At 38.6% G+C, this 27921-nt stretch overlaps 1 protein-coding gene across 11 annotated transcripts in view; it reads left to right on the plus strand.

Annotated features, from left to right (window-relative positions):
* cobl (cordon-bleu WH2 repeat protein) overlaps positions 1–27921 on the plus strand; it is a 108415-nt gene that overhangs the window by 45839 nt on the left and 34655 nt on the right. For 5 of the 11 annotated variants that reach the window (XM_007232026.4, XM_022674120.2, XM_022674114.2 and 2 more), the window contains 4 exons: positions 2770–2861; positions 3103–3177; positions 11411–11584; positions 26224–26782. In XM_007232026.4, coding sequence (XP_007232088.3) covers positions 2770–2861; positions 3103–3177; positions 11411–11584; positions 26224–26782 — 900 coding nt within the window. The remainder of the gene's footprint in view (positions 1–2769; positions 2862–3102; positions 3178–11410; positions 11585–26223; positions 26783–27921) is intronic. The other 6 variants (XM_022674116.2, XM_022674122.2, XM_022674118.2 and 3 more) reach the window with 2 other exon arrangements.

Raw genomic sequence — 27921 nt, forward strand, 5'->3', positions numbered from 1 at the left:
TAAAGGAAAGATCGTCATGTACCGGTAAGTTATGCTTTGTTTCCCCTTATCTTCTATACTTCTATACTTAACTCCTTTGTTTTGGTGTAAAATGGAATTTTGGTGTAGTAGAACATAATAGCACACCTTCGTTTTCCCTCAGCGTTCCGAGATCCAGAAATTTGAACAGTTTGTCCAAACACCTTTCAGACTGGGTGACACGGGGGCATCAGTTGCTTTTTCCACCGTTATCCAGCTCAAAGTAGCTCCACACCTCCTTACTAACTTAAAAAGGGCACAAGAAGCTTATTAAAAACTACTGTTTACATCCTATAATGCGAGCTTCGGCTTTATGCCCTGTGTCACCCAGTCTGAAGGGTGTTTGGACAAACTGTTAATATTTCTGGATCTCAGAAAGCTGTGGGAGAACAGAGGTGTGCTATTCATCAATGTTAAGTACTTTTTATCATGTTTTACTACAACAAAAGCCCTTTTTCCTCCAGACTTCCCCTTTAAAGGGCAGGATGTTATCTATTAACAGATGATATGTTAAGCATTACGACAGCTTAGGGCTGATAAGAGAGGATATGGCCGAAATCTTCATCACACATAATTTATATCTCCATATATTTTTTATGTTTCTGTTGAGACAATATAAATCCCATTACAATATGAACAAAATTAAAGCAAGAGAAAATCTGCCAAGAGCAACCACAATGGATGTATTTATCAAGAAATGGATTTGCTAATTCATGTAATATGCCCTGTAATTGCAGATACTTTAAATAAATATATATTTTAAAAAAAAGGGAGGAATTTGTTTTAAAAATCATATAAACTAAAACACGGCAGTATGTTATATTTGAACATTCTAAGCTTGAACCCAACTCCCCTTAAGAAAAAAAAACAGAAGCCAACATTCTTGCTGATTTAAGAGAAACAGCATAGCTCAGCAACTTGCTAACAGGTCACAGCAGCAAGGGAACTAATAAGGTTGTGTAATAATGGCATGCTATTGCATAGCATTCCTTCAGGGTTCCTCCAGAAATAGATCAGCTTCATCCAGCAGACACTAACCCTGTTTGAACTCTCCATGTACTTCATTCAAAACTCTTACCCTGAGCTTTCAGTCATTTGCTGTTTTGAGTTCTAACAAAGTTAAAGGTTAAATGTATAACTAGACAGTTACAGCTTGTAGATCATCTGCTGATGCACAATAACATGAACTTTTGGAAATGTTTCTGGATGTATTTGATGTAAAAAACTTCAAACTTCAGCTTGATGTCACTGTTGAGAATGGGTCAGCTACACTAAAATATACACTAAGAAAAAATAAAAAAACAACGATAAAGAACGGTGATAAAGAACTAGCAGACAGTGGTGAACATGTAATTGTTTACTGTAATTTTATTGTATCTTTACTTGACCTGTCATGATATAATTATGTTATGTATTAATTTGACAATATTTAGACATTTTTATACGTTAATAATTGTATTACCTGCGATATTACTCATTTTCTAATCATTTTAAAGTTTTTTGCTTTTTTAACAGGTGTATGTTATTTTATTATCATTATATTCGTGGCAGTAAGTGGTCTTAAAATGAAAATAACAATGTTTATCGCAGTTATGTAATATTTTAGATGCAATATATTGTCCAAACTAATTTATTTATTGTGACAGGTCTAATCTTTCCTTTTGTGAAGTATTTCCATTTTGAGTCAAATATCTTACTTTTATTGCAACATTGTGGTGTATAAAGCTTTGGGTGCCCCTGATCATTTTTTATAATTTTCCTTTATAAAGCATTGTTTTTTCAAATCAGCAATTTCAGTTAAATATGAAATGAAATTTATAGAATTTCCAGAAAGTGCGCAATAATTCTTTAAACAAAATTAGGCAGGTGCATAAATTTGGGCACCTCAACAGAAAAATTTCATCCAGCCTGCTTTAAATCACACCACAGATTTTCAATAATATTCAGGTCTGGGGACTGAGATGATCTGAGATGATCATTCAGAACGTTGTACTTGTTCCTCTGCATGAATGCTTTTGTAGATTTTGAGAAGTGTTTAGTGTTTAGAGTCGTTGTCTTGTTAAAGTATCCAGCCCCAGCGCAACTTTGACTTTCTCACTGATTCTGGAACATTGTTCTCAAGAATCTGCTGCTAAAGACTGAAATCCATGCGATCCTCAACTTTAACAAGATTCCCGCAGCCCCACAGCATGATGAACCACCACCATATTTTACTGTGGGGAGCAGTAAAGTGTTTGTGTTGGAATGCTGTAGTCTATTTCCGCCATGCATACAACCCTCCAAATAACTCAATTTTAGTTTCATCAGTCCACAGCACCTTATTCCAAAATCAAGCTGGCTTCTCCAAAGTGTGCGTGTGCAAAGAAAAGGCTTCTTCTGCATTAATCAATAAAATGACAAGGGTGCCCAAATTTCTGCACCTGCCTAATTTTGTTTAAATAATTGTTGCACACTTTCTGTAAATCCTATAAACTTCATTTCACTTTTCAAATATCACTTTGTTCGTCTTCTATATGATATATTTAACTGAAATAGCTGATTTGAGCAACTAATGATTTATAAAGGAAATACCTGAAAATTCTAAGCCGTGCCCAAACTTTTTCATACCACTATAGTGTGCTTTTGAAACCACTTGTAATATTATATATATGAATATTATTACGTTCAACTAATATTCAAGTGGTTTCAATGATGTAGCTTCCATGTGTCTTGGCTTGCGTGAGCAAACGAGTTATGCTGTGTGTTCCCCAGCAGAGTCTATCCGCTCCAACACTCCAAGTACCAGTGGTGGGGAGAAGAAAGGGCTTCTGGGATTCTTCAAGTTTAACCGGAGGAAATCTAAGGTAAAGGACAAACACATTCACACCTACTGCTAACAGCTAACAGCATTTGGTAATAATAGATAATAATAATCGCATGTTTAGTTTTAAATATTTCCTGTAGTATAGAACATACTAATTAACCTGCAGCTTTTTTGTAGAGTTTAAGCAACATAGTGTCCTTAAATGTAGTGTTTTGCATCCTGTTACTGCTTGGTGTGTGTGTGTGTAGTACTTTGTGCTAGTTTTCCCCTCCCTGTTTCAGACAGAGGAGCAGAGTGCTGAAGACATGGATGAACTTGATGATAGTGTTATGCAAAATACAGGCACTTATGAGAATGTAAGTACTAACCCTTTGCTGTACTAATTACACCTTACTAATTATACTCATCTTTCTCTGCTTCGGTCATGCCTTTGACTTAAATCTTTAAACTGTTAAATAATGCAAGTTTTTTAAATAATTTGCTGAAATAATTAAAAATTAGTATGTTGTGTTAGTGGTTGAACCTACTTGAGATCACTAGTCACTTAGTTCACAGGTAAAATAAGACTCTGCATTTTCACTGTTTTTAACTCTTTCTACCACTAGATGGCAGTAGAGATTAAAAAAATAAAGTGCTGTATAAAGAGTTTCTGTCTGACATACATCATTCAAACTGTAGCATTTTACTGCTTGAAACACCTACTTTGCATGTCCACTCTTGTAGCCCTTAATGAACTTAATAAGCTTCACCGTGGAGGTGTTAAGCTCATTTGATGTCATGTCCCTGTTTAACTTTGTCAGTGTGAGACCAGCTAGATTGAGAGTGAGTCAGTCAAATAAGCAAAAATACTTGAGAGATAGTGCTATAACGTGTAGTATATAATATGCCAATATTACACGTTATAGCACAAATCGTATGTATTATTGCGATTATACCACAGTTCCATTGTTGATGTTTATTGAAAGATTTTGACTTAAAGAGGACGAGAAAATATAATCTGGTACAATACGTTTGGTTATTAAAACTCTGCGAGTTAAAATAGTTGCATTGCTGCTCTGTTTGTAGCTGTGCTGTTTGGCTTGTAAGCGCTGCATCGTTGCTAGGTTATGTGGTGGAGTAATGCATGGAGAGCTTTGCCGTTATCAGCTGTTAAAGCACTGTAACCACTCATAAAATGCCTCTCGGCCAGTCACATTGCAGTGTCAGAACTAAACTCTAATGCATTTTGTTTGTGTGTCAAAATATGAGAAATACTGTGAATCGTAAAAAGTGTGATATAACATTTTTGCCATATCACCCAGCTCTGGCTTTTATACTGTTCATAATGACCAGAATTATGAAAAAATATTGTGATATAGATTTTAGCCATATCGTTCCGCCTTATACCCATGCAAAACAAGCAAGGCCAATTGTTCTATCTCGGACTCCGGCTGCTGATGGCAAAGAGCATGACCACTGATTTGAACTGGTGGCGATCCTTTAAATATATAGGCAACACCTTAATATGCTGGACCATTCAGAGCCCTTATAAACTAAGCTTTATTTAATATAGGGCCATCTACACTAACTCAAGCACACACTTTATACAGTCTGTTCTTTGGTATTCATAAAGTCACAACATGTCCTAGAACAGTGTTTCTCAAACAATTAGGGCTATGTATCACCCCTGATCATACTGTTCCAGATGCTACCTAAAAGTCTACAACCAGAAACACATGTGCAGCGCTAGGGGTGGACGATTTTTCATGGTATTTTCGTGATAGTGATACTCTATATGACAAAACACTGAATTAAAAAAAATATTTCAAGAATCCAGTACTGCAACAAAATGAAAATAAAATTTTATTGTTGGATACGATTAAATAAAGTACACTCATAACTGAGATATTAAAATTACAAGAATTTCCATATATCCTGGATTAAAGTAAAATGAATGATATTGGACAGATATAATCTGTCTCTATAGATATAATGGGAAATGAGAACAGTGTGAATTTTTCTTTTTGCTAAAAACAAATTAGCTTTAATTATATTAAAAAATGTTGGCGATATTATTGCGTACAATAAGATATGACACACCCCTATCTATTGTATGATGCTTAATTGATTATGTGTACTGATGCCTCTTGGAAAGTGTGGCCTCAAGAAAATTATAGTAGCTGATTGGGTTAACATATCTGGTGGAGTTTTACTGTAGGTCCTTCACTGATGTTAGTTGTTATAGTATTGTAGTTATAAAGGGAAAGTACTTACATACAGGTTTAACAGAAGAAAACATAATGTTGTGACAGTTAGTGTAGATTTAAGTGTTATATATTTTAGTACATTTTAGTAAATTCACTGAGGTTATCTGGTGTACCAATAGTGATACTTGGGTGCATGTAGCACAGTTTGAGATCCACTGTTCTTTTAAAATATGTTCACTTCCATCATAGACACGCTCACCTACACTGCTGGCTTACATTTCCGTGCAGTTCATTGTTAATGTGCATGTTCTATGTCTTCTCCAACTGCTATCCACTGCAAGGCGTCTGAGTGTGTTTATACACAGCCAGGTCAAGTCGCCTTGGAAGATATTTCCCTCTAATTACACACGTTTAGAATGAGCCGACCGGCATGCTGCGCCAAAGACAGTTTTTTTCTCCTTTTCCTCTATTACATAACCCGCCCATCACAATTCCTTCCTTGAACATTCTGTTCTAAGGGCTGGAGACAGTGTGCATGTCCTTGTATTGTTTTGTATGTATGTATGTATGTATTAAGCATGCAGCTCCTTCTAACCAGCTGAGACCTGCTGCACAAGGTTCATGTGCTGAACTTTTAATCTATAGTGCATGAGTACGTAGTGCATTGTACATTCTGTAGCTTGAACAGAATTAACTGCTTAACTGTAATATTATGTAACTGCACTAAATAATTACAGCAGATTGACAGCAATACCTCTAGGCTTCTGATGGGTTACATTTGATTTCCTCTTAGTTTGCAGTCAATTGCTTCAGAGATAATAAGTGGAGTGATCAGTCATTGGGTAATGTAAAAGGTGATGCACAGTTATCAGTGGTGTTAAGGTAACTCATAGTGCCGATCAGTAAACAGAGTCTGTAATTGTATCACCATGTTTAAACTGTACTTCACTCACTCTGAATCAGCTAAAGTTAAACAGTGGTTTTATACCATACAAAATAGTGTATATTTCTAGGCTGTTTGAGCCAGAGATCATTTTTACAATTTACTAATATCTCTGATCTAACAGACCTACTAAATCTGGCAATGAACAGGCTGCTTGAACCAGGTGTGATATAGCCAGAAAAGCACACAATTGTGCAGAAATCTGGCACTTTACAACTGTATTTGCCGTCTTCTAATTTATGCCCCTTTCACATCAAATCAAATGTATTTATATAGCGCATTTTACAACTGATGACACAAAGCAGCTTTACAGAACCAAGAATCGGACAGAAGGAAGAATCAGACAAAACACTGAACATACACTGTGTGCACAATTATTAGGCAAGTCTTATTTTTGAGAATTATTTGTTTTAGTCACCAACTACAGTGTTCTCTGTTAATGCAAAATGTTAATAAACCTCAAACATAATTGTTTAAGAAAGTAAAAGTGAGGTGTTGGCTTTCTTAGGAGAATATCTATATGTGCACAATTATTATGCAACTATTACTGTGCAAAATTATTACGCAGCTAAATGAAAAACACATTTTTTTCCATATCACTTTTTATTTTCATCTGTTTAAGTGAGAATTATAAACAAACAGCTCAAAATTTTCCAATTAACATTTCTAGTTCTAAAAAAAATTCAGTGACCGATATAGCCACCCTTATTTTCTATAACAGTGATAAGCCTTCCATTCATGGAGTCTGTCAGTTTCTTGATCTGTTGACGATCAACTTTTTGTGCAGCAGCAACCACAGCCTCCCAAACACTGTTCAGAGAGGTGTACTGTTTTCCGGCACTGTAAAATTTCTGTTTAAGAATTGCCCACAAGTTCTCAATTGGGTCAGGTTAGGAAGGGGGCCATATCATAAGTTTTTCATCTTTAATGCCTTTACTGGCCAGCGATGCAGTGGAGTACTTGGATGCATGTGATGGAGCATTGTCCTGCATAAAAACATTGTCTTTTTAATAGATGCAGACTTCTTCCTGTACCACTGCTCAAAGAAAGTGTCTTCTAAAAACTAGCAGTAGGCTTAGTAGTTGATTTTGAGGCCATCTTCAACCCGAAAAGGTCCAACCAGCTCATCTTTAATAATACCAGCTTATACCAGTACCCCCCACCACTGTACTGGCGTCTGACTCGAAGTGGAGCTCTGTGTCTGTTACTGATCCAGCCACAAGCCCATCTATCTGGTCCATCAAGAGTCACTCTCATACCATCAGTCCATAAAACCTTTGAAAAATGTGTCTTCATATATTTCTAGACCCTTCAGCTTATGGGTCTTGTTTAGTGGTGGTCGTGCTTCAGCCTTCCTTACCATGGCCATGTCTCTGAGCACTAAACATCTTGTACTTCTTAGTGCTCAAGGTAGGACGCAGTTCTGGAATATGACAGAACTGGAAGATAATGGGTTTCTGGTAGCTTCACGCTCGATTTTTCCCAAATCCTTGGCAGTTAATGGTCAACACGTTTCTTGCGACCCTGTTGACCATTTACATCAAAATGTTGATGGTTCTGTGATCACGCCCAAATATCTTAGCAATTTCAAGTGTGTTGCATCCCTCTGAGAGATTTTGGTCATTTTTGACTATTTTCAGAGTCAGTTAAATTACTTTTTGGCCCATTTTGCCTAAAGAAAAAAAAAAGCCTAATTGTGCACACCTTGATATAGGGTGTTGACCTCCTTAGGCCACACCCTCCCTCATTACACAGACACACATAACCTGCTCTGCATAAATCCATTAAGCATTCATGTTTATCCAGGTTGGAGTTAAGAAATATGCCTAAGAATGATAATATGGTCAAAATACTCACTTGCCTAATAATTGTGCACACAGTGTATAATACAGAACCCCCAGTGAGCGTGGAGGCAAGGAAAAGCTCCCTCAGAGGTGAAGGAGGAAGAAACAAAGGAGGACCAAGACTCAAACATAAGGGGGCACCATCCTACCACTGGTCCAACAGCTTTTGAATATTAAGTCATTGTGCAATCAGTAGTGGAGAATGAACAGATAGTCTGAGGCAGGTGAACAAACTGTATTATGGGCAGCTGAACTGTACGAAAAATAGATACTGTTTTTAACAAAGTCGAACCTTCTGGACATAAACCTGAAACCTGAGTCTAACACTACAAAGCTCTCACAATGTTTCACTCTTCCTGTTTCTCTACTTATTGTGTGCCTTCTGCTCTTTTTTCTGCTCTCTTAAATGTTGCTCCTCCACACAAGTGTTCATTAGTAAGGGTAGCTATAGTTTGCAGTTCTAGATGGACATGAACAGACTAGGATGCAGCTAGACAAACTAATGAAATGGCAACATGAAGTTACTGTAAAGTGCTCATGGTCATTCCCCATCCTTTCAGATCTGCCTGTCCAAAAAAGTCTTTACCTGGATTTAACTAAGTAAATGATGTGGTGTTTCTGCAGTTGGTCAGGTCTAGGATCAGGCGATCCAATGAAATATTAGTGTGTGTGAGCCCTTTTTTTTGACCAGGCAGTGTATATTTTAATGTATTTTAACCCCCGCATTTTTGAAGTTTCCATTTTATAGGTAATGGAGCTCTAAATTGTCAGCCTGATTTGAACACATAAGACAATGCAGAAAATCTAATAAAATCTTTGTTTTCGACTGTATAAGACTGTATAAGCTTTTAATATATTAATAGTTTTACCACATCAGTGTAAATTATCCTAGCCTCGAATCTGCTAAACTAAAAATGCGCTGATGAGATTATCACTGCTGTTCTTTTTTTTTTTTTTTTTTTTTTTTTTTTTTTTTTTGTTAAATCACACTTACATCAGCTTATTTTCACCCTCAGTGCAGTTCATTTGGGTGTAAGTGTGGTGTGATTTCAGTAATTGCACTCTAATGCAGACCAAAACTCCTGCACTAAGACCCCTGAAAAAAAGGTGGTTTCAGTTCAGCACTTTCCCAAACTAAATCTGCAGTGGTTTGTATGTGGTGAGAATGTGATCCAACACTGAGCTCAGACAACTATCAAATATACTCCACATGTCTGAGGAAAATGGCATGTGTTTGCGTATAATTAGCTCTGAAAGAATGCTGTTAAACAAATCTATGCAGTTGTTCTGTGGTGAATGTTCTCGTGAACATTCTTATTAGGTGTGTTTTAACACATTTTAGTGTGGTAAGTAGGGCTGCAACTAATGATAATTTTGGTATTTGAATAATCTGATGATCATTTTTTCGAGTAGTCGATTAGTTAACGATTATTTATGCCATGTTCTCCATCTCTAAAAACAACAGAAAAACTGCTAAACATGAGATTTAAAGGGCATTTAAATGTCCACATGTTGTTTAAACGTGGAGAGTACTGATATTTAGTGAATAAATATGTAATCTGTTGTGTTTGGGCACTTTTGGAGACACAGACCAAGTTTCTTCTCTCTCCAGCACTTTGTGTAATGCAGTACTGTTACAAATGAACGATTAGTCGACAATGAAATTTGTAGTCGACAAATTTAAATAATCGACATTGTCGATTATTTTGACTAATCGTTGCAGCCCTAGTGGTTAGGTTCCCTAATATTGATTAGGTCCCACTTGTGCCACCAAAGGCAGCATTTCCTCTCCGTTGAGTCCTGTAAATTGCAAGGTAGGGCCTTCTTGGACTTCAACAGTGAACCTTGGGCACCCATGACTCTGCTATTAGTTCACAGGTTGTCCTTGGTAGATCCAGACCACTGCATTCCAAAATATCTGCCATTTTTTGACCCTGTCATCTGTCCATCACGTTTTGGCCAAAAGTCTTTCAGATCCTTCCACTTGGAGATTATTTTCTACTTCCAACACACAGACTTCGAGAACTGAAGTTGATGTGTTTTAGAGCACAGTGTAGATCCCGCCCCATTGGCAGTAGCCTCTATAACTAGTTGATTATTACTTATCACTTTACCTGTTCTTGGCATGAATTTTGACGTTAGCTTTTTTATCTTGGTCTTTATGATAAGTTTAATTGTGTGTTGATGTGAATTTGATTCAAGCTGTTCTCTGGAAGCACTGATAAGCTATCATGGGGTTTGGCAGCAGAATAAACGCACTGTGTTAAGAGCAGCCAAGATTAGTGAGAGTGAGTGAGTGAGTGAGTGCTATCAAACAAGTATAACAAAACACCGTCAAACTTTTACCCATTTCACAGTCTGAACCTCAGCACCTGAAAGGTAGACTATGACATACAATAGTAGGGCTAAATGTACACACTCTGGAAAAGCAGCTTCAAATCATAGCTTGCCATTTCTATGTGCGTGTATGCATGTGTGAGGCAGGCTCGAAAGGCCCAACTGCCCTTTAAATGCCACATGACGGCCCTGAGCACAGTAGGGCTTTGGAAACTGCAGAGTTGATCTGTGTCTGCTTGCTAACTCAATATGTGTACTGCCTTATACACAGCATGGGGACTGTTCCGTCAGACTCGCTTACCTCGGGTGACCTTGATAAAATATACTCTCACATACATGTGTCTTGGTATCAGTCAGAAGTTTAGAGGGTATTTTTTGTATAAAAGCTTATACTTTTAGCATGCATGTTGCTTTTCCATCCATTTATTATCAGTTATATTGGACGTCTGCACAAATAGTCCAAATAACTAATCCATTATACAGGGCTGTGAAGACGTATTTGCTGCCTTACATATTTCTTTCAGATTAACAAATACATTTTAATATCAGAAAAAGATAACCTAAGCAATTGTAATCAAGCGTTTAGGATAACTGACAGTCTTTTACATCTCGATAAAGGAAATTTGGGCTACTCTTCTTTGCAGAATTGTTTTAAATGATTCACATTGGAGGGTTTTCGAACATGAAAAGCCTGTTTAAGATCATGCCACTTTTAGGTCAGCAGTTTTTTTTTGTTTGTTTTTTTTATTGTCTTGTAACTCTCCCATGAATAGAATATTTGCCCACTCTCTTTTCTATTATCATTAACAGTGCTCTTAACTGAGGCACATGAGCCCTGCAGTTCTTTAGATGTTGTTTTGGGTTCTTTTGGGACCTCTTGGATGAGTTGGCCATGCCCTTTTGGAGTAATTTTGGTGGTCAGTCACTCCTGGGATAGAATTACTTTTTTTTAATAGGGCCACATTTGTTTGGATAAATTGTTTTCCTTAATAAATGAAAATATCATGTAATTTTTTTTTTTACTCAGGTAATCTTTCTCTGATATTAAAGTTGTATTGATAATCTAAAAAAAAAATGTAAGTATGACAAAACTAAAGAAATCTGTTAGTGGGAAAATAAATGTCCACAGCACTGTAGGTGTAAGTGCCCAAACTTTTGACTGATACAGTACACATGGTGACAGGGTGCTGGTGCTGAGATGCACATGCTATACCTATGCTGCTATTATGTACATAACTGTCTACTGTGCATAACTTTCTTTTTTTTTTCTTTTTTTCAGGGTTTGTCTGTGGTCGTGGGTCCCTGTGTGGAGGTGCGGCCCAACACTCTGGGTCAGTCTCAGTCGGCCATGAACCTGTCCAGATTGTCTCCTAAGTTCGAGCCCAAGAAGCGGAGAGCTCCTGCTCCTCCCCCTCCCTCAGCTCACACACACACAGCTGCCCTGGTCTCACAGGTAAGTGCTAAGCAGTACACACACATACACACCTCAAGTGAGCGATGCACACACAACATGTAGACTGCTGGTCTTTCTGTAGAGAAATAAATACTTTAAATATACTTGTTTCTCATGTGTAAACAGGCTCCACATGGATACACTCATAAACCGTTTGTCATTTGTGTAGAAACGGTTTGGTTTCCAGAGAGATGACTCTTAATATAGTCGAGTCTTGAGCTAATTATCCTGCAGAAATAATGATAAAATATATTACTTAGATGTACAGTTAAATATTAACTACTTAAGGCAACTGTCCTTATGTTATGGAAATTAAGAGACCTCTCTGGTAAGAATGTGTAACTGCACTACTTTTATTTAAATTAGGATAATATAATTACATTTCTGGGTCAGAATCTGTGTTTTAAAGTATATTGATTTGTTATTTTTTTTTCTTATAAATTAAAAGTGAAATATTATCAAAATGTAGAAAACAATTACATACAACAAACCTACCAGACCGCTCTGTTTTAAAAATATATATAGTAGACATTGCAGGATTGGTCGTGACAGGACAATGATACCAATAATAATAATATTTTATCACCTCAAACCTCAGGATAATTTTTTCTTTTGATTTAAAGAAAAAAAAACTGCTGCTTTAAATATCCAGCATTTTGTGTTTTTGGTGTTTGGCATTTAACATGTACATATACTGACTCTCTTAGTGTGGCGATTTTCCTTCTGATGTGTGTTTAGCTCCAGTTTGGCAGTCAGCTGAGGTCACATTCTGATAACTAGGATGTGCTGCTTTGTTTTAGAAAATTAATTAATAAATGAATCAACAGCCACATATTTTCCTTTAGTGGTTTGTTTGCATTTTATAGCGTATAGCTTTAGATATTGAAAGGCTTTTGCTTGTAATGTGTGAGACAAATAGCTATTTTACTAAACGTGAGGTGACAAAACTCAGAGATGTGAGTCCGGACGGGACTAAAATTACCGGAGGACCATGGAGTTCAGCAAAAACAGTAGGTAATTCAGCCTGTAATTTTCTCAGAGGACGTCTGAGAAAAACACGTACATGGTCGTTCTGGACAGAAATAAATGAATGAATTAATAAAGAGGACCCCCCCATAAAAGAGAAAATTAACACAGAAACGCCTGAGAAAAACTAATCTTGTCCAGATAGGGCTTTAGGCTCACAACACCTCCAGAAGGTTCAGCAGTGAATTAAGCATTGATTGCCCTACACATTCACTGTGGCAATGTTTCAATAAGCTTCTGCAATGTCACAAGATTTATTTCAATCCAGTGTTGCATAATTTATTTTACATTTTTTTATATCCATGGTAGTAGATTCTTACCACTGCACAAAACCTTCTCCAGCACATCCCAAAGATTCTCAATGAGGTTAAGATCTGGACTCTGTGGTGAACTCTCAATCCATGTGTGAAAATGATGATCTCAATTCCAAACTCATGAATCCTGACATTGTCTTTTTGGAATATGGCCGTGTTCATCAGGGAAGAAAAAATTCATTGATGGAACCTGGAACCTGGTGGCACAAGATGGAACCTGGTCTATATTCAGTATATTCAGGTAGTCAGCTGACCTCATTCTTTCAGCACATACTGTTGCTGAACCTAAACCTGACCAACTGCAGCATCAACCCCACATCATTTGCTTAGTTAAAACCAGGTGGAGAGTTTTTTTTTTTGTCCAGGCAGTGTATGTCTTTTTTACAGATGTCGTAAAGGTTTGCACAGTACTGTATACTAAAAAACATTCGTTTTCCATTTTAGTGCAGCTTAATTTATTTTTATCATAAGAGCTTAATAGTTTCATTGAGGTGATCACAGGGTCACCCAGTCCAAGCTCCCTATCATTCACCGTAGATAAGGACATGTCCTCATACAAGCTAGTACAAGTTTGTTTGGACTACAGGATGAGACCCACGCATGAGTAATCACGCACTCACTGTAAAAACCCAACACTACTTCCTAAGAACACATTGCTCTTGCAAAACCGTGCTGTGATTCAGTGCTGTCCTCAGGTTATACTTTCATTTCAGTTTAAAACCATGGAATATTTTAGCCTCTGAATTGCACTGGTGTTTAGACTGCCTGAAGCTTAAAGCAAGCTTCACGTACACTGCATATCAAACGCTTGAGGACAGTTTAATAGCTAAACAAACCAAACAGGAAGTCTTTTAGATCTTAGAAAAGTAAAGAACAAAACTGCTTTAAGAGTAAAACCATTTATCGGCAGTCAAATCTTTTATCTGTTTAAAGCTACCTACAAAAGTGTTTTGATATATTCTTTTACATATTTAAGGTCCTCCATCTGCACATGATCTGGGTGTCACATCAGTCCACAGCAACTTTAGCCTTAGCTTTGTTCACACAGGCCATCAATAAAGTTTCTTCAACAAGTCAGCCGAGGGCGATCTTGCTTCTGTGTTCCTCTAGGTGGCATCTGTGTGATAAGAGCTTTCTGAAGGCATGGTGGTCATTGTCGCAGGACATGGTCACTAGGGCTGTGAATCTTTGGAAATCCCACAATTCGATTCAGAATCGATTCTTGGGGTCGCGATCAGATTTCGAATCGGTTGGAATTCTTTTTGTTCATCCTCCATACTTTAGCGGCGCAACAACAAACACCGTAACACGACACTACACGCCCCTCTGTAGTCTAATAGGGAGAGGCAGTAAGAGCAAAAACTTTCCCTGTCCTGTTGCTGCTGTCTCGCGACACTCACCTACTGTCCCGCGGGGCTCAGCTACTGTCCTGCGGAGCTCTTTAACAGTTAAAGAGCTCCGCAGTACAGTTTAAAAGCTCCGCGCGACAGTAGCTGAGCTCCGCGGGACAGTAGCTGAGCTCCGCGGGACAGTAGCTGAGCTCCGCGGGACAGTAGCTGAGCTCCGCGGGACAGTAGCTGAGCTCCGCGGTACAGTTAAAAAGCACCGCGGTACAGTTAAAAAGCACCGCGGTACAGTTAAAAAGCACCGCGGTACAGTTAAAAAGAAGAATCGATTCTGAATTGTTCTTTGTTAGAAACGCGATTCGAGCTCAACTTGATTTTTTCCTGCACCCCTAATGGTCACCCAATCACAGGTGGCATTCAATTACAATGGTTTTTTTGGAGACGCCATCCTTGCTGGCCAGTGGAGCATTACAATGATACCAAAGCTATTATTTTAGGGTTAAAATGCTACATAAGGTTACTCTAATTTCCAGCATACTTAATGACTTCATGAAAACTGATAAAATTTTAGGGCAGAAATCAGAACTGGGCTAACTGGGTGATAAAAAGTTTGTATCACAATGCTTAAAGAAATGTTCATGACGCATAAAATTTTGTATTATTTTTTTTTCCACATGCAGCCAAATTGTATTAGTAGATAGTAGTAGTGTGAGGCTTTTGGTGAAGATGTTTAAGAGGTCATAAGAGTGCATGGCCTCATGTCAGCCTGCTTTTCCTTGACCTGGTGGAAGCTCACAGTGAGCTCAGCTCAGTATTTGTGAAACCTGTGCTCATACTGCCAAGACTCTATTTTTTTTTAATTATACAACTAATACAAAACAGCAGGAAGGCCACCACAACATTATGATTATATGATTAGAACTGCTTTCCAACCAGTGTTGGAGCTTTATGTACTGCTTTTGTGAATGTCTGAGGGTTTTGTGATGTTTTAAAGTAAGTTAAAACAAGTTTATTTACACAGCGTTTCAGAAAGCTGTAAAATAATGTATTAATTAATGAAATTAGAAGAAAATTAATTGTTAATTACCTCAAAAAAGCTAATTAAAGTCCAGTCTTGGCACACCTGGAGTCTTGCTAGATTGGAGGTGTGGACTAGAGCTAATTTGACAGATTAAGAAAATCTGAAACCTTTATAGTTTGCTCTGAACATGAAGGATACTCCATGCCGTGCCATACAAAAAGAGCTTTCAGATGATCTACAATCAAAAATTGTTGATCTACATAAAGCTGAAAATGATGTGATTTTAAAGACCTTAGAAATTCATCAGTCTACAGAAATGTAATCAATCTACAAACAAAAAAAAGTGAGTGCCCAGACAAAATGACCCCAAGAGCACAAAAAAAGACTCATCAATGAGGTAAAGAAAAAAACTTGAAGTAACAGACAAAGATTTAAAGGTGTCGTTGGTACAGGCTAACATCTGTAAACCTTGAACAAGCAGGATGTCTTTGACGGTACACCACAAAGGAAGAACATTGCTGCACTCCTGATTTTTACTCACAGTGGTAATGGAAAAATGTTTTGTGGACAAATGACCCTAAGATTAAGCTAGTGCTGCACTAAACCTGGCATAAAAAGGCCCTGCACATTACCCTAAAAAAACATAGAATGGAATAGAATAGAATGGAATAGAAAAGAAACATGAATAGAATGGAGGGAATATCATGATTTCAGCCTGCTTTGCTGCATTAGGGCCTAACCAGCTTACAACATTAAGGGAAAGATTAATTTCCAAGTGTATCAAAAAAAATCTGTAGGATAATGTGAGAGTGTCTTTATCTCTTCTGAAACTCTGTTGGAAGATGCAACAGGACAATGACCCAAAACACAGGATTAAGTCCACAACATAATGTATTAAGAAGCTAAATCGGCCTTTGGAGTGGCCATGTCAAAGCCCAGATCTCAGATGCTATGGATTGACTTGAAGAGAGACATAAACTTCTCATGAAGAGAGACTTGAGAGAGAAACTCTCATGGAGAGAGATATACACTTGAGGCACTCAAGGAATATGACGGAGTTAAAGGTTTTCTGCCGGGAAGAATGGGCTAAAATTTTCTTCGGAATGATGTGCAAGTCTGATCTATAGCTACAGGAAGTGCCTGTTGTAGCAGCCGGGGGGGGGGGGGGGGGGGGGGGGGGGTTGGGGGAATCAGGGTTTAATTACTTTTTCCCCTAACAGTTTAAGTTGAATGAGTGTGTTTACTAAAATCCTGCAAGATCATACTTTTTGGCTATTACTTTAGGCACATTATATTTGTCAATACCCTTCACTTAGATAAAGGACAGATCACATTTTGTGACAAATTTATGCAGAAAACCATGAAATTCCAAAAGGTTTGCATACTTTTTCTTGTCAGTATTTGTGTGGAAGCCTTAATACATAAATGAATCAGTGAACAAAAGCAAATTTCACAGAAATATTCATAAGTATATTTCCTTCTTTATAAAACATAATTTCATTACAGATCAGATCCAGTCTGTTTTTTCATATTTTGAATTTATTAATAATGCATTTGTGAGTATCATACTTTAAAGTGTTCCTGGTGTCTGATGATATTTTCAGTGTGTGTGTGAGCGAGAGACAGTTAAAGTGAGACTAGCTTCCCCTGGTCAGTGTTTATTGAGAATTAAGTCATGTGTTATCTGCGAATGTGTGCACAATCTTTAGAATGTGTACTGAGCCACTTACTGTTAAAACAGTCGCTGACTGTGTTAAACCTTTTACATCATGTCTCTGTACTGCATGATTCAGGATGCCCAGTCACATGGCTTTATACAAACTCTGTGTGTACACTTATCACCTGACAGGAAGAAAATGCAAGGCTTTGCTGTGCTAGAACAGAACATTAGTGTGATGATGCTGATTGTGCAGCTCAGTACTGAGTACAGCTCACAGGGTACATCACTACTGAGGACATTCACTTCTTCCCTTCATCACATGATGTCTCTCTCTCTCTCTCTCTCTCTGTGTCCTGGTGTAATACGAGTGCAGTTACATGAGGACAGCTGCTGCTGGAGTGATGTTGGGTCCTGAGCTTATTTTAGAACCCCCTCCCCTGAAGGACCCTGTCGATGTTTGTGCGAGTCAAAACACGATCCTGCAACGGCGTCTGAAATTGATTCCTAGTCAGAGTGATAACTGAGGTTTCAGTCACTGTGATATTTTTGTAATGTGTTTGTGTAGGAGTTTTACTGAAGGAGCTCTAACCTTCAACCTGAGTTGTGTTTGTGTGTGTGTGTGTGTGTGGCTTTTAGCAAAGGTGTTTAAGAGGTCATAAGAGTGCATGGCCTCATGTCAGCCTGCTTTTCCGTGACCTGGAGAAAGCTCACAGTGAGCTCAGCGCAGTATTTGTGAAACCTGTGCTCATACTGCCAAAACTCTTTTTTATTTTTTTAATGATCCAGCTAATACAACGCAGCAGGAAGGCCACCACAACATTATAATTATATAATTAGAATTGTTTTCCAACCAGTGATGGTGCTTTATGTACTGCTTAAATGTAAATAAGTTTGAGTTTTGTTCTGTTTTAAATTAAGTTGAATCAAGCTTATTTACACAGCGTTTCAGAAAGCTATAAAATAATGTATTAATTAATGAAATTAGAAGAAAACATCCTTTTAACTCCTCACTGGTATAATATCTACACCTTAGCAGGTAAATCAGTCATGGAGCACAGGTTAAAATGAGGTAAAAGTAATTTCAAATGTCTAATTAAAATGTCAATGCGACGCTACAATACCACAATCCTCTAGAACAGAACTCTCAAGAGCAAAAATAAAACAAATGAAAACAAACCTTCACTGTGGTCTTAAACCAAGCCTTAGACCTTCCCCTAACCCCTGAAGTACAGTCCTGACGAAGCATCCAGTCCATATTGCATTCATTTGGCTAAAATCTCACCAGGAGACAATCCATATACTAATTAAGCAGGTGAAAATGGAGCCTTAGTGTTCTCATCATTTAATATTTTGCATTAACCTAAAATAGACAGGTGTTGCCAGACGTGTCAATGTTACAGAGTAATGATCTATAAGCGATTCTTCATAGAGTTTAAATCATAGTGCCAGGACAATTGACTGGAAAAAAGCACACCAGCAGTAATAAGACAATTTGATGATGCCAGTATTATAGAGCAACTTCCTCTGCACTTTAGGTTGCATTCATACAGCAGGTAAAGTTCTCCCAAATCTAATCTTTTTTTGTCACGTTTTGACACAGATGTGTCGTTTGTGTGGCAGAGTGAGCAGCAAAAATCATCAGGAAAAAATGTGATACTCAAATCTGGTACATATTTGATATGTGGCAATGCAACTTATTCTTAAAAGCCAAATCAGAATTTTTTTTTTCTTCATGCAGAAAAGTAAAATTGGACCTAATCTGATCACACTCTTCAAATGTCCTGATACTATCCAGATACAAACCAGGCAGGCTTTTACTGTATGTAAACTATGTTAAGCATTTTTCAGAAATTGGGCACCAAGTGGTCCTTCCCCTCGAAAGCATCTCTGACCTCATGGAGCTGGCTGACGATATCTGTGGATGTTCTCATCTACACTCCTTACAGTGGCAGCTGGTTATAGGCACGATCAGGTGGCACTGCGGAGCTTGGAAGGTGACCTAGACGGGTTTGATAAAAATAAACCGGCCAAAACACAAGGAAGCATGACACCGCCAACGTGAGACGAGACGAACGGCGCAGACTGTTTACAGCAAGTCTCAGTCTCTGTTGTCAGGATGAAAATATTACTCTCCGGAATGAAGAAACTGGTCCTTGGTGCCAGAACACATGTCTTTACTGGTAGAGGAGCATGAGTGGTATTTCTGGGACATATGTCTATGTTCTTTGATGTGTACATTTACTGAAATAAAACACAAGATTAAATCAGATTGGAATCTGATGCATGAACCTTGCCCTTGAATGGCCCTCCCAATAAAATGCTTCCCAGCAGTGTAAGACCTTAACCCTGTCAAATGTGCTCAAGATCAGAACTCTGTTCCGTGTCATGTGCATTCTGCTTGCATCTTCAAGAATTACATTGGCCACATTCTGATGGGGAGGGAAAGAGCTGAGTCTCTAACATAGCTGAGTGTTTTTCAGTCGTGGTCTTTGACTACTGCTGTAATTTATTATCCCATATTTTAGCATATAGGCATTTAGGTTAATTAAGATTACAGTTTAGTTTAGAGACGCTTGACCAAATTGCACAACTGTACATGAGCCTCCATCTCGGTTGTACACTGTATATTTGAGCCCAGTAAAGACACATGTATGTACGTATTTTTTGCAAAGACGCACTTAAAATCTTTTAATTTTCCCAAAAAACGTCAGTGTGTCTTATAATCCAGTGTGCCTAATGTCAGGTTGTAAAGAGCAGTAAATCCACTCCACTAAAGTACAGTGTTATACAGGAGTTTCAGTTTAGTTCTCCAGCACTGAGACTGGAGCAGCATTATCATTAGCCGCTGACCGCACTAAGCACTAGCTATTTCACTGTTCAGAGGTGAGTATTATCGGCCTGTAGCCTGCTGTTAACCCCGGCTAGCACTGCTGGAGAGGCATAAGCATTACCCACTAAGCGCTAGCTCTTTTGCTGTTCAGAGGTGAGAATTATCAACCTGTAGCCTGCTGTTAACCCAGGCTAGCACTGCTGGAGAAGCCTTAGCATTACCCACTAAACGCTAGCTCTTTTGCTGTTCAGAGGTGAGTATTATACCTGTAGTCTGCTGCTAACCCTGGTTAGCACTGATGGAGCCGCATTAGCATTACCTGCTAACTGCGCTAAGCACTGGCTCTTTCGTTGTTCAGGCGAGTATATCAGACTGTAGTCTGTGCATTTACTGTGTTAAAACTATGTTAAAAGCTATATGGGACGAACCACTAGCTAATATCACCCTGGTATACCGAAACACTCTGGGTTCCTCAGTGTAGCGCTGTCGTGCGGTATTAGCCGCTAACCGCAGCTAGCGCTAGCGATTAACCACTAATGCTGCTGCACCCAAGAAATCTATGAGATCTAAGCTTACTGTACATAAATGGAAGTTCTTTACTTACCCAAATAAACAGTTTTCAGGACAGAAATCTGTGTAAATTAACATCCAGCGCTCGTTTGACTTTGCTGCTGAGACAAACCGAAGCTACTACAATTTTGAGGTGTACGAAACCTGCTGAAAGGTCCTACAGATGATCTTATCAAAATTAATAGCAGAATAATTTTTTAAAATCTGATTGCTGGCGGAAAATGAAATCAAACCTGCTAATATTAGCACAGAGAAACCCAGCTGTTGGAATTAGACACTGGAGATGAAGAAAAATTAGGTGAAAATGGGATGTTTTGTCGTTAAAATATATGGGGATGGGTAGAGCTACATCATCACGCTCCAATCAGCCACCAGAAGCACAAGATCTGTGATGGCTTCACTTTTGAGACACTTTTTGTCCATGCTTTCTCTAGTCTTTAATCTAATCAATTCATTGTTTTTCTCAATAATAAAAAAGCAGATAAATATTTAATTAAAGTTTTTTAGTCATTGTATAAAGCAGAACAAAAGAGAATATAATTAGGGTTTACAAATTAAAGTGTAAAGCTGCAGGTTTAAACTTGCAATTTCTGAATAAAGAGTTGTGCTTTAAAATAATGGCAGAAATAACATCATTGGATATTTAATCGTGCCCACAATACTGTAAACAAACACACTGGAAATGGATCAGTCAATGTAGATTAAATGTAGATTGTAGCCTTACATTTTTTTAACTTAACACTTGTTTAATGAAACATGTGAGGTAGCAGGCTGGCAAGACTACAGCACCCCTACTAATGGTTAATAATCACCAATAGAACAGGCATATGGTTGTTTGGCCATTTCTGATGGTCCATGTTGCAGAATAGAGCCAGTGTGTTTTTTTTTTTATGTTTTCATCACAATCATCACATTTGTGCTGCTTAAACCACCTTTTCTGTGTGCTAATTACCATACTTTCAGTGTTCATTTTTGGAAACCCGTGTTCTGTTATGAATCGATAATGAATTGCATATGCAAGTTAGATAAAGTACTTAAGCACCACATTATGAGTCTAGACCCATAATGGCGAGACCCTTTGTGGCGGCAAGGTGGCTTAGTGGTTAGCACGTTCGCCTCCCAGCACTGGGGTCTTGGGTTCAAGTCCCTATCTGGGTGGAGTTTCCATATTCTCCCCGTGTCTGCGTGGGTTTCCTCCGGGGACTCCGGTTTCCTCCCACAGTCCAAAAACATGGAGATCAGGTAAATTGGATACTCTAAATTGCTCAGAAAAAATTGAATACTCTAAATTGATCCGGTGTGTGTAAGTGTGTGGTATGTATGTAAGTTTGAGTGTGTGTAAATGTGTGTAAATGTATGCATGACTGTGCCCAGATATGGATTGGCACTCTGTCCTGGGTTAATGCTGTATTGGACGGTCGTTTCCGGTTGAGAGTACGCTGTGCGCTATTGGCTGCCGCTTCTCACCGGTGTGTGGATGTAATGTGCTTGTGTGTAAAAACGTGCAAATTGTAAAGCGTCCTTGGGTTTCTAGAAAGGCGCTATATAAGTTAAACTTCATAGACCCATGTGTATATGTGATCACATTGTTTTGAAACAGGCTGTTCAAGGCTACACTGTACCTGTGCCTTTTCTGAGATGTCTGAGAAAACACTTTTCTTGCAGTGCTCCAGGGCAAGGTCAATCTGTCTATTCTAGGATCAGCCCAGCTTTTTTCTGCACATGTATATTTGCCGGCATATGGGAGACCACAATTGCTCGTACATCAACACTTAGCAACATGGCCATGCATATGGGCTAAAGTTGAGTCTGCGCACAGTGGCATTGAGGCCTGGGGAAAATGAATGGCTGACCAGCCTGTGGGGAAATGGAACCCTGTAGTCCAGCATGCCTGTGGCAGGACCACAGTCCTCACGGCCCTCGTACGCTATAATTACATACTTTCGCTACCTCCTTCTCTCTCTTCTGTCCCCTCCCACTGCTTTTTTCCCCCTCCTAACTGCTTCAGTTCAGTTCAGTTCAGTTCTCGTTCGTTTTAGTGTTTCCAAAAGACACTGTTTCGAAAAACAGCTTTTCTGAAATGACGGTCCAGAAAGCCAAACACCAACCAGTCCTACTTGTATAATTCCTTAGACCCAGAACATAATGCATTTGCTATTTGTGTTTCATTAGTGGATTAACATGGATAATAGTTTGATGTAGTTCTGAATTAAAGTAGCAGTTAGAATTCTGTTAGGATAAAGATCTGGACTGGACTCACTGGTTTAAGCTGAAAGAAATGCTATAGTAATGTTGATAAACAGTCTGTAGAATTGTGGTAAGTAGGGTCAGAATTTGGCACCAGGTTGAATCCATGGAATCATCCCAGACTGGTGGATGTGGTGTAGTAGTGTGGGGAATGTTTTTCTGGCACATTTTACGCCCTATATTTCCATTCAATCAGTACTTTAATACCACAAGCTATTTAAGTATTATTGTTGACCATGTGCTTCCATTAATGATCGTAGTTTACTCATCTTATAACTGCTACTTTTAGCACAATGATCCCTCTAGATCCTGTATTAGAAATAACCACATTTTTTTTTTTACATGTACATTTATTTTATTTTAGGAGGTTTTAAGAAGACCTAATAGTGATTAATTCCACTATTGTTTTAATCGATTGACACCACTACTTTTTAATTTCTCCTTATGCTCCCAACCCCTGTCCACTGTCCCTGCAACCACCCCCTCTTACCTCCCCTTCACCACTTTCCTTTATGCATCCCCTCTCCTCTCTCCTTTTCCCCAGCTCCCTTCTCCTTTGTTACAGCAGAGTTCTCATGGTTTGGGGTGAAGGGGTTAAGTATGTGCTGCAGGCATGAAGCATACCTTAGGTGTAAGTCCACATTAAATGTGCTTAAAGACATCATAGGGAGAGGGGGGGGTGTTCAGTATGAACTTTAGCCTAGAGAGAGTATTTCTGCTGAGTGGGAATAGACTGGATCATTCAAACGGCACAGTTTGACTTTTTTACATTTTGTAAAATCCACTAAGAGTGTATAAAGGGAGAGTTACCCCTGTAAATGTTTAAATATAATATCTGTAACGGTACTGGCTAAGAATGCTTCTGAAGTGGAAGATGTTACCTGTAATTCAGTATTTAATCAAAATGTTAACATTGCACTACCTACTGTTTTACTATGGATTAATAGAATATGTAAATATTGTGTAAATAAACAGTAAAGTGCAAGTCATTTACAGAATCTGAAGCAGCCCAAAAAAAGATACTTCCAATTATTATCAACACAGACACAGAGGACTGGGCTGCACAGAGAAGGTCATGCTGTACAGATTTCTGTAATGTTATACTTGAAAACTTAAATTATCATACTTAACCTTACTTACAATACAATACAAAATCCTAAACCTGCCCATGACCCACCTTGATCCCTATGACCCAAAGTCTAATCTGATTTCTGACTAACTTAATCCTAATCCTAACCTTCAGATCAACCCTAAGAACACTTACTTTTTACAATAAGGCTATGTTCACATATCATCGTCATATGTGACGTGTTTTCTGTGTGGCAGTGTAAACAGCAAAAACACATTAAATCTGACATTTTCAGTTTCAAATTTGGCTTTTTCACTTATCAAATACTCTGCAGTGTGACTCAAGCCCTATCTGGACGGGATAAGTTTCTCAGGGGGATGTCTGTAAGAATATTTCACACTTGTACTCAATGACAAAAAAACTCTTGAATCTGGAAGTGCAATTGAAAAAACAGGAGGACCGGTGAGTTTTTAGGCTTTCTCGTTCATGTGACATAGTGTTCAGTAGCTCCTCCATTTCAACTCGCTGTCATAGAGGGAAGCTGAGTGTAAATTTAACACTGATAAACTAACAAATTAACGGAATCTTTCTAAGATTTGTATACTATTTTAACTACGAATTCTCAGCTTCGTTCAAAGTCCCGTAAAGCCCATGTACAAGCTTAGTCGACACGAGGCCCTGTAGTGTGGTAGCCCTTCTGTCTGTTGGAAGCTTTAAGCCAGCTCTGACGTCTTTTTGGCTCTGTTTTGCGTCACGGAATCCTGTAAAACCTTAAATGAGGGATTCTAATCTTATTTGTGCTGTAACCACCACACAAGTGTGTTTTGGCATGTTGCCATTTTAGTTTAAAACCAATAATAAAAAGTTTGCGGGGGGGGAAAGTGGGCGTGGCCTAAACAAGTTCTCAAAAGATCTCTACAGCCTAGCTTTCTTGTTAGAGCTGTAAAGTCCTTTCTGTACAGTTTGCAGTTAGTTAGCCTGGCAGTTTTTAGCTTAGCATACTTAGCACCAGAATTTGTGAATTTTTATCTTTACTGTCTAAAATGTTTTTTACCTTGTACTTTTTCCCTCTATTGGTAAATGTGCATCAATATTGTAAGTCGCTTTGGACAAACGTGTAATGTAATGTAATGTAATATACTTTGGGATGAACTTAGAATGCACAATTTACTAAACTTGCAGACTTTTTACTTAAAAAGTAAATGGTGCAAAACCTTCTCAACTCAAACATGCTTTAAACATACATGTGTAGTTCACAAACACCATGCTTTCTTACGGCATTTACATATGAACTGCCAAAAAATCTGCATACTAATGAGACCTACTGTAATGATTGCATTTAAAAAGTGGGACAGCCCATGATCCCACTGTACATTCCTTCTGTTTGTATGACCCACTCTCTCCATTTCACTCTCTCGCTTTTGTCCTTAAACACAGCCGTCTATGTGTCCCCACCACGTTTATTTAGGGTGACCCTCGGGTCATCGGCACAGCACTGAAACAGTCCTCATCATGGGGGGTCTCCTAGCTGTGAGCCCATGTCTATATTTGTGTGTACAGTCAACGTATGGCGTAACAATTGATTATGAAGAGCAGAGGCATGATGTGTGTAACAGGCTAGGCATATGTCAAACCATGTAAATATTGACCCACTTCCTTTGTCCTTAGATTTCTCATATATATATATATATATATATATATATATATATATATATATATATATATATATATATGTGTGTGTGTGTGTGTGTGTGTCTGAGAGTGTTTTGCTCACCTCTGACCCACATTTATGCCCACTTGGACTGTGAGACAGAACTAGTGTCTTGTTTATGTCTTTGCTCATGTTGTTTTTGCTGCACTGGGCCTGCTGCTGTTTGCTGTGTTCTGTTTTTAGGTTAGTTTATTACATTATTCTAAAGTAAGGTGCTGAAGTAATGAGAACTGCACATTGAAGGTTTGGTGGGACAAGCACTACTTCAGTAAAATGCAGCATGAATATATTCTTGTTTATGCATTATATGTATATAGTCTTAATATACAACTTTTCTACTGCTGTTTATAGTACATTTTTAATAAAAAGAAAAAATCTCAGAATGCTCCATCCAGGTTAAGCTTCCACAGACCTAGAATCAAGGCCATGAGAGTTTGTTTGAATTACCGTATCCCTTTGGCAGGAGCAGAAGAATTCATTCATCTCCTGCAGCCAAAAGAGTATTTCAGAGCTTGACAGGCATTTAATAGCTTTAGTTCTGCGAAGTGAAGGTTTTCTCCTCCTAATGTGGGTCAGCACCAGTCAGTGAAACATGTGCAATAAATCTCTCAAAAGAAACTTTTGAATTGTACGGCTGTTATACGGTTCAGTGAATTATTCACTACTAATGTTTGTTATCTAAGGTATGAAAGTTTTAATGCACTACTGGACTTTCTGGAAAATAGCCTTGCAGCTAATGGACTTTAAATTAAATTAATGGCATGAAGTTAGCAGTCTAAATACTTTGTATGGTTCTTCCAGGATCTCATACTGAACCTTCCTTTGTTTCTTTCTTTTCTCTTAAGGCAAAGCCAGGATCCCCACGCCTGGACAGCCAGATGAAGAAGCGCAAAGCACCAGCTCCGCCACCCACCCCGGCCCCCAGCACCCCTGAGCTGACACTCACCTACCCTCCTGCCATAGTCCACGTCCCAGCTCCGGCTTCAGCTCTGTCCAGGACCTCCGAACCAACCCAGGTCCTCAGCTCCACACTAGTGGCTGACGACTCTCTGTCTGACCTTAGCCACAGTATTGAGGACTCTGAACCCGTTGGCTCTGTCTGCAGCAGTTCCAGCGATGATGCTGCTGCCGAATCTGCCTCCAGCAGCAGCCTGGCTGAGGAGCCCATGCCCGAACCGGTCTACGTGAGAGCGGCGAGATTTACTCCAGTGCCAGTACCAAAACCAGAACCAGAGCAGGAACAGAAGCAGGAAAAAGAACAAGAACCACATCCACAGCCTACTCCTAGAAACATTGTTAAACAAGAGCCAGGCCCAAGTTCTACAGTGGAGGAGACCGAGGACACAGAATCAGTCCTAGAGCTTAAGATGGAGGAAGTGGAGAACAACCGTCACAGTGCAATAGGTGTGTGCGTCTTATTTATTCCAAACAAATTTGAAATATTTGAAGTATTTCTTTGTTACAGGAACGAAGAGTCGTACAAACTACAGAATTATAAAGTATTTCTTTGTTACAGGAACAAAAAAGTCGTACAAACTACAGACCTTCAATAATTAATGCTTTTGGCAATATTGAAGCTGACTAAGTAACTGGTGCAGTACTTGGTATAACACTGATATGTATACTGTCTTACTTGCTTACATACTGCACTTAATTAAAAACCCTCTTTCTTGCTGCTCCAGGTTGCTGATGTACAGTTATGGACTGTAGCTCATTTGTTAATACACATTATGTGTGGTGAACACCACCCCACTGTGCTTAATACATTCCCACCAACCCCACACACATACTAACAGTTCTGTATTGGGAATAACACCATTGCCTAATATTAGCTAGCCACCTCAAAGGCTGCAAATAATGACTATTTTAGTAGTTGACTAATCTGATGTTTATTTTTTTCAATTAGTCAATTAATCACAACAAAGAACAAGTTGTGTGCTACGTTTTATGTATTGCGGCCACCAAAAAGCCTTAATTGCAAACCTTTCTAAATGAAAATGTGCTGTGTTGTAAACATCTGTGACAACCTTAGATATTGGGCTAGTTTAAATCCTGATGGGCAGGTTTTAGGCAGATTTTGGGACCTGGCTGCAGCTTGTAAAAAGCTGTCTGCTTTCTCTCTATCGCTCCAAAAACAACAAAAAGCACTATATGTGAGATTTAAGCGTTAACAATATGTTTCAATGTATAATAAGCTGACGTACAGTTAATATGGGTGTTGTCTTGTCCCTTATCTGGTATGTTTACATTTTTGTATGCACGGAGAGCGACGCATCGTCAAGAAATTCCACATCAACACATTTTTATAGTTAAGGTTAATTAATTAGTTGACCAATCACTGCAGCCCTAACCACCTCACTACTATATTTATTGCAGAAACATATTGCTAGTCTGCAAAATGTACCTTCACTGTCATGCCAAATGTCATGGTTTAGCAACTAGCATTGTGTCCCGTGACTTTTACCATGTCCCTCAGAAGCAAAAGAACGCTTGCATTAAATGTGGATGGGATTTCTGCCAGAGTTGGCACAGGCAATTTTAGC

The sequence above is a fragment of the Astyanax mexicanus genome, chromosome 6, assembly GCF_023375975.1.
Source record: "Astyanax mexicanus isolate ESR-SI-001 chromosome 6, AstMex3_surface, whole genome shotgun sequence".
In the NCBI taxonomy this organism is placed as follows: domain Eukaryota; kingdom Metazoa; phylum Chordata; class Actinopteri; order Characiformes; family Acestrorhamphidae; genus Astyanax; species Astyanax mexicanus.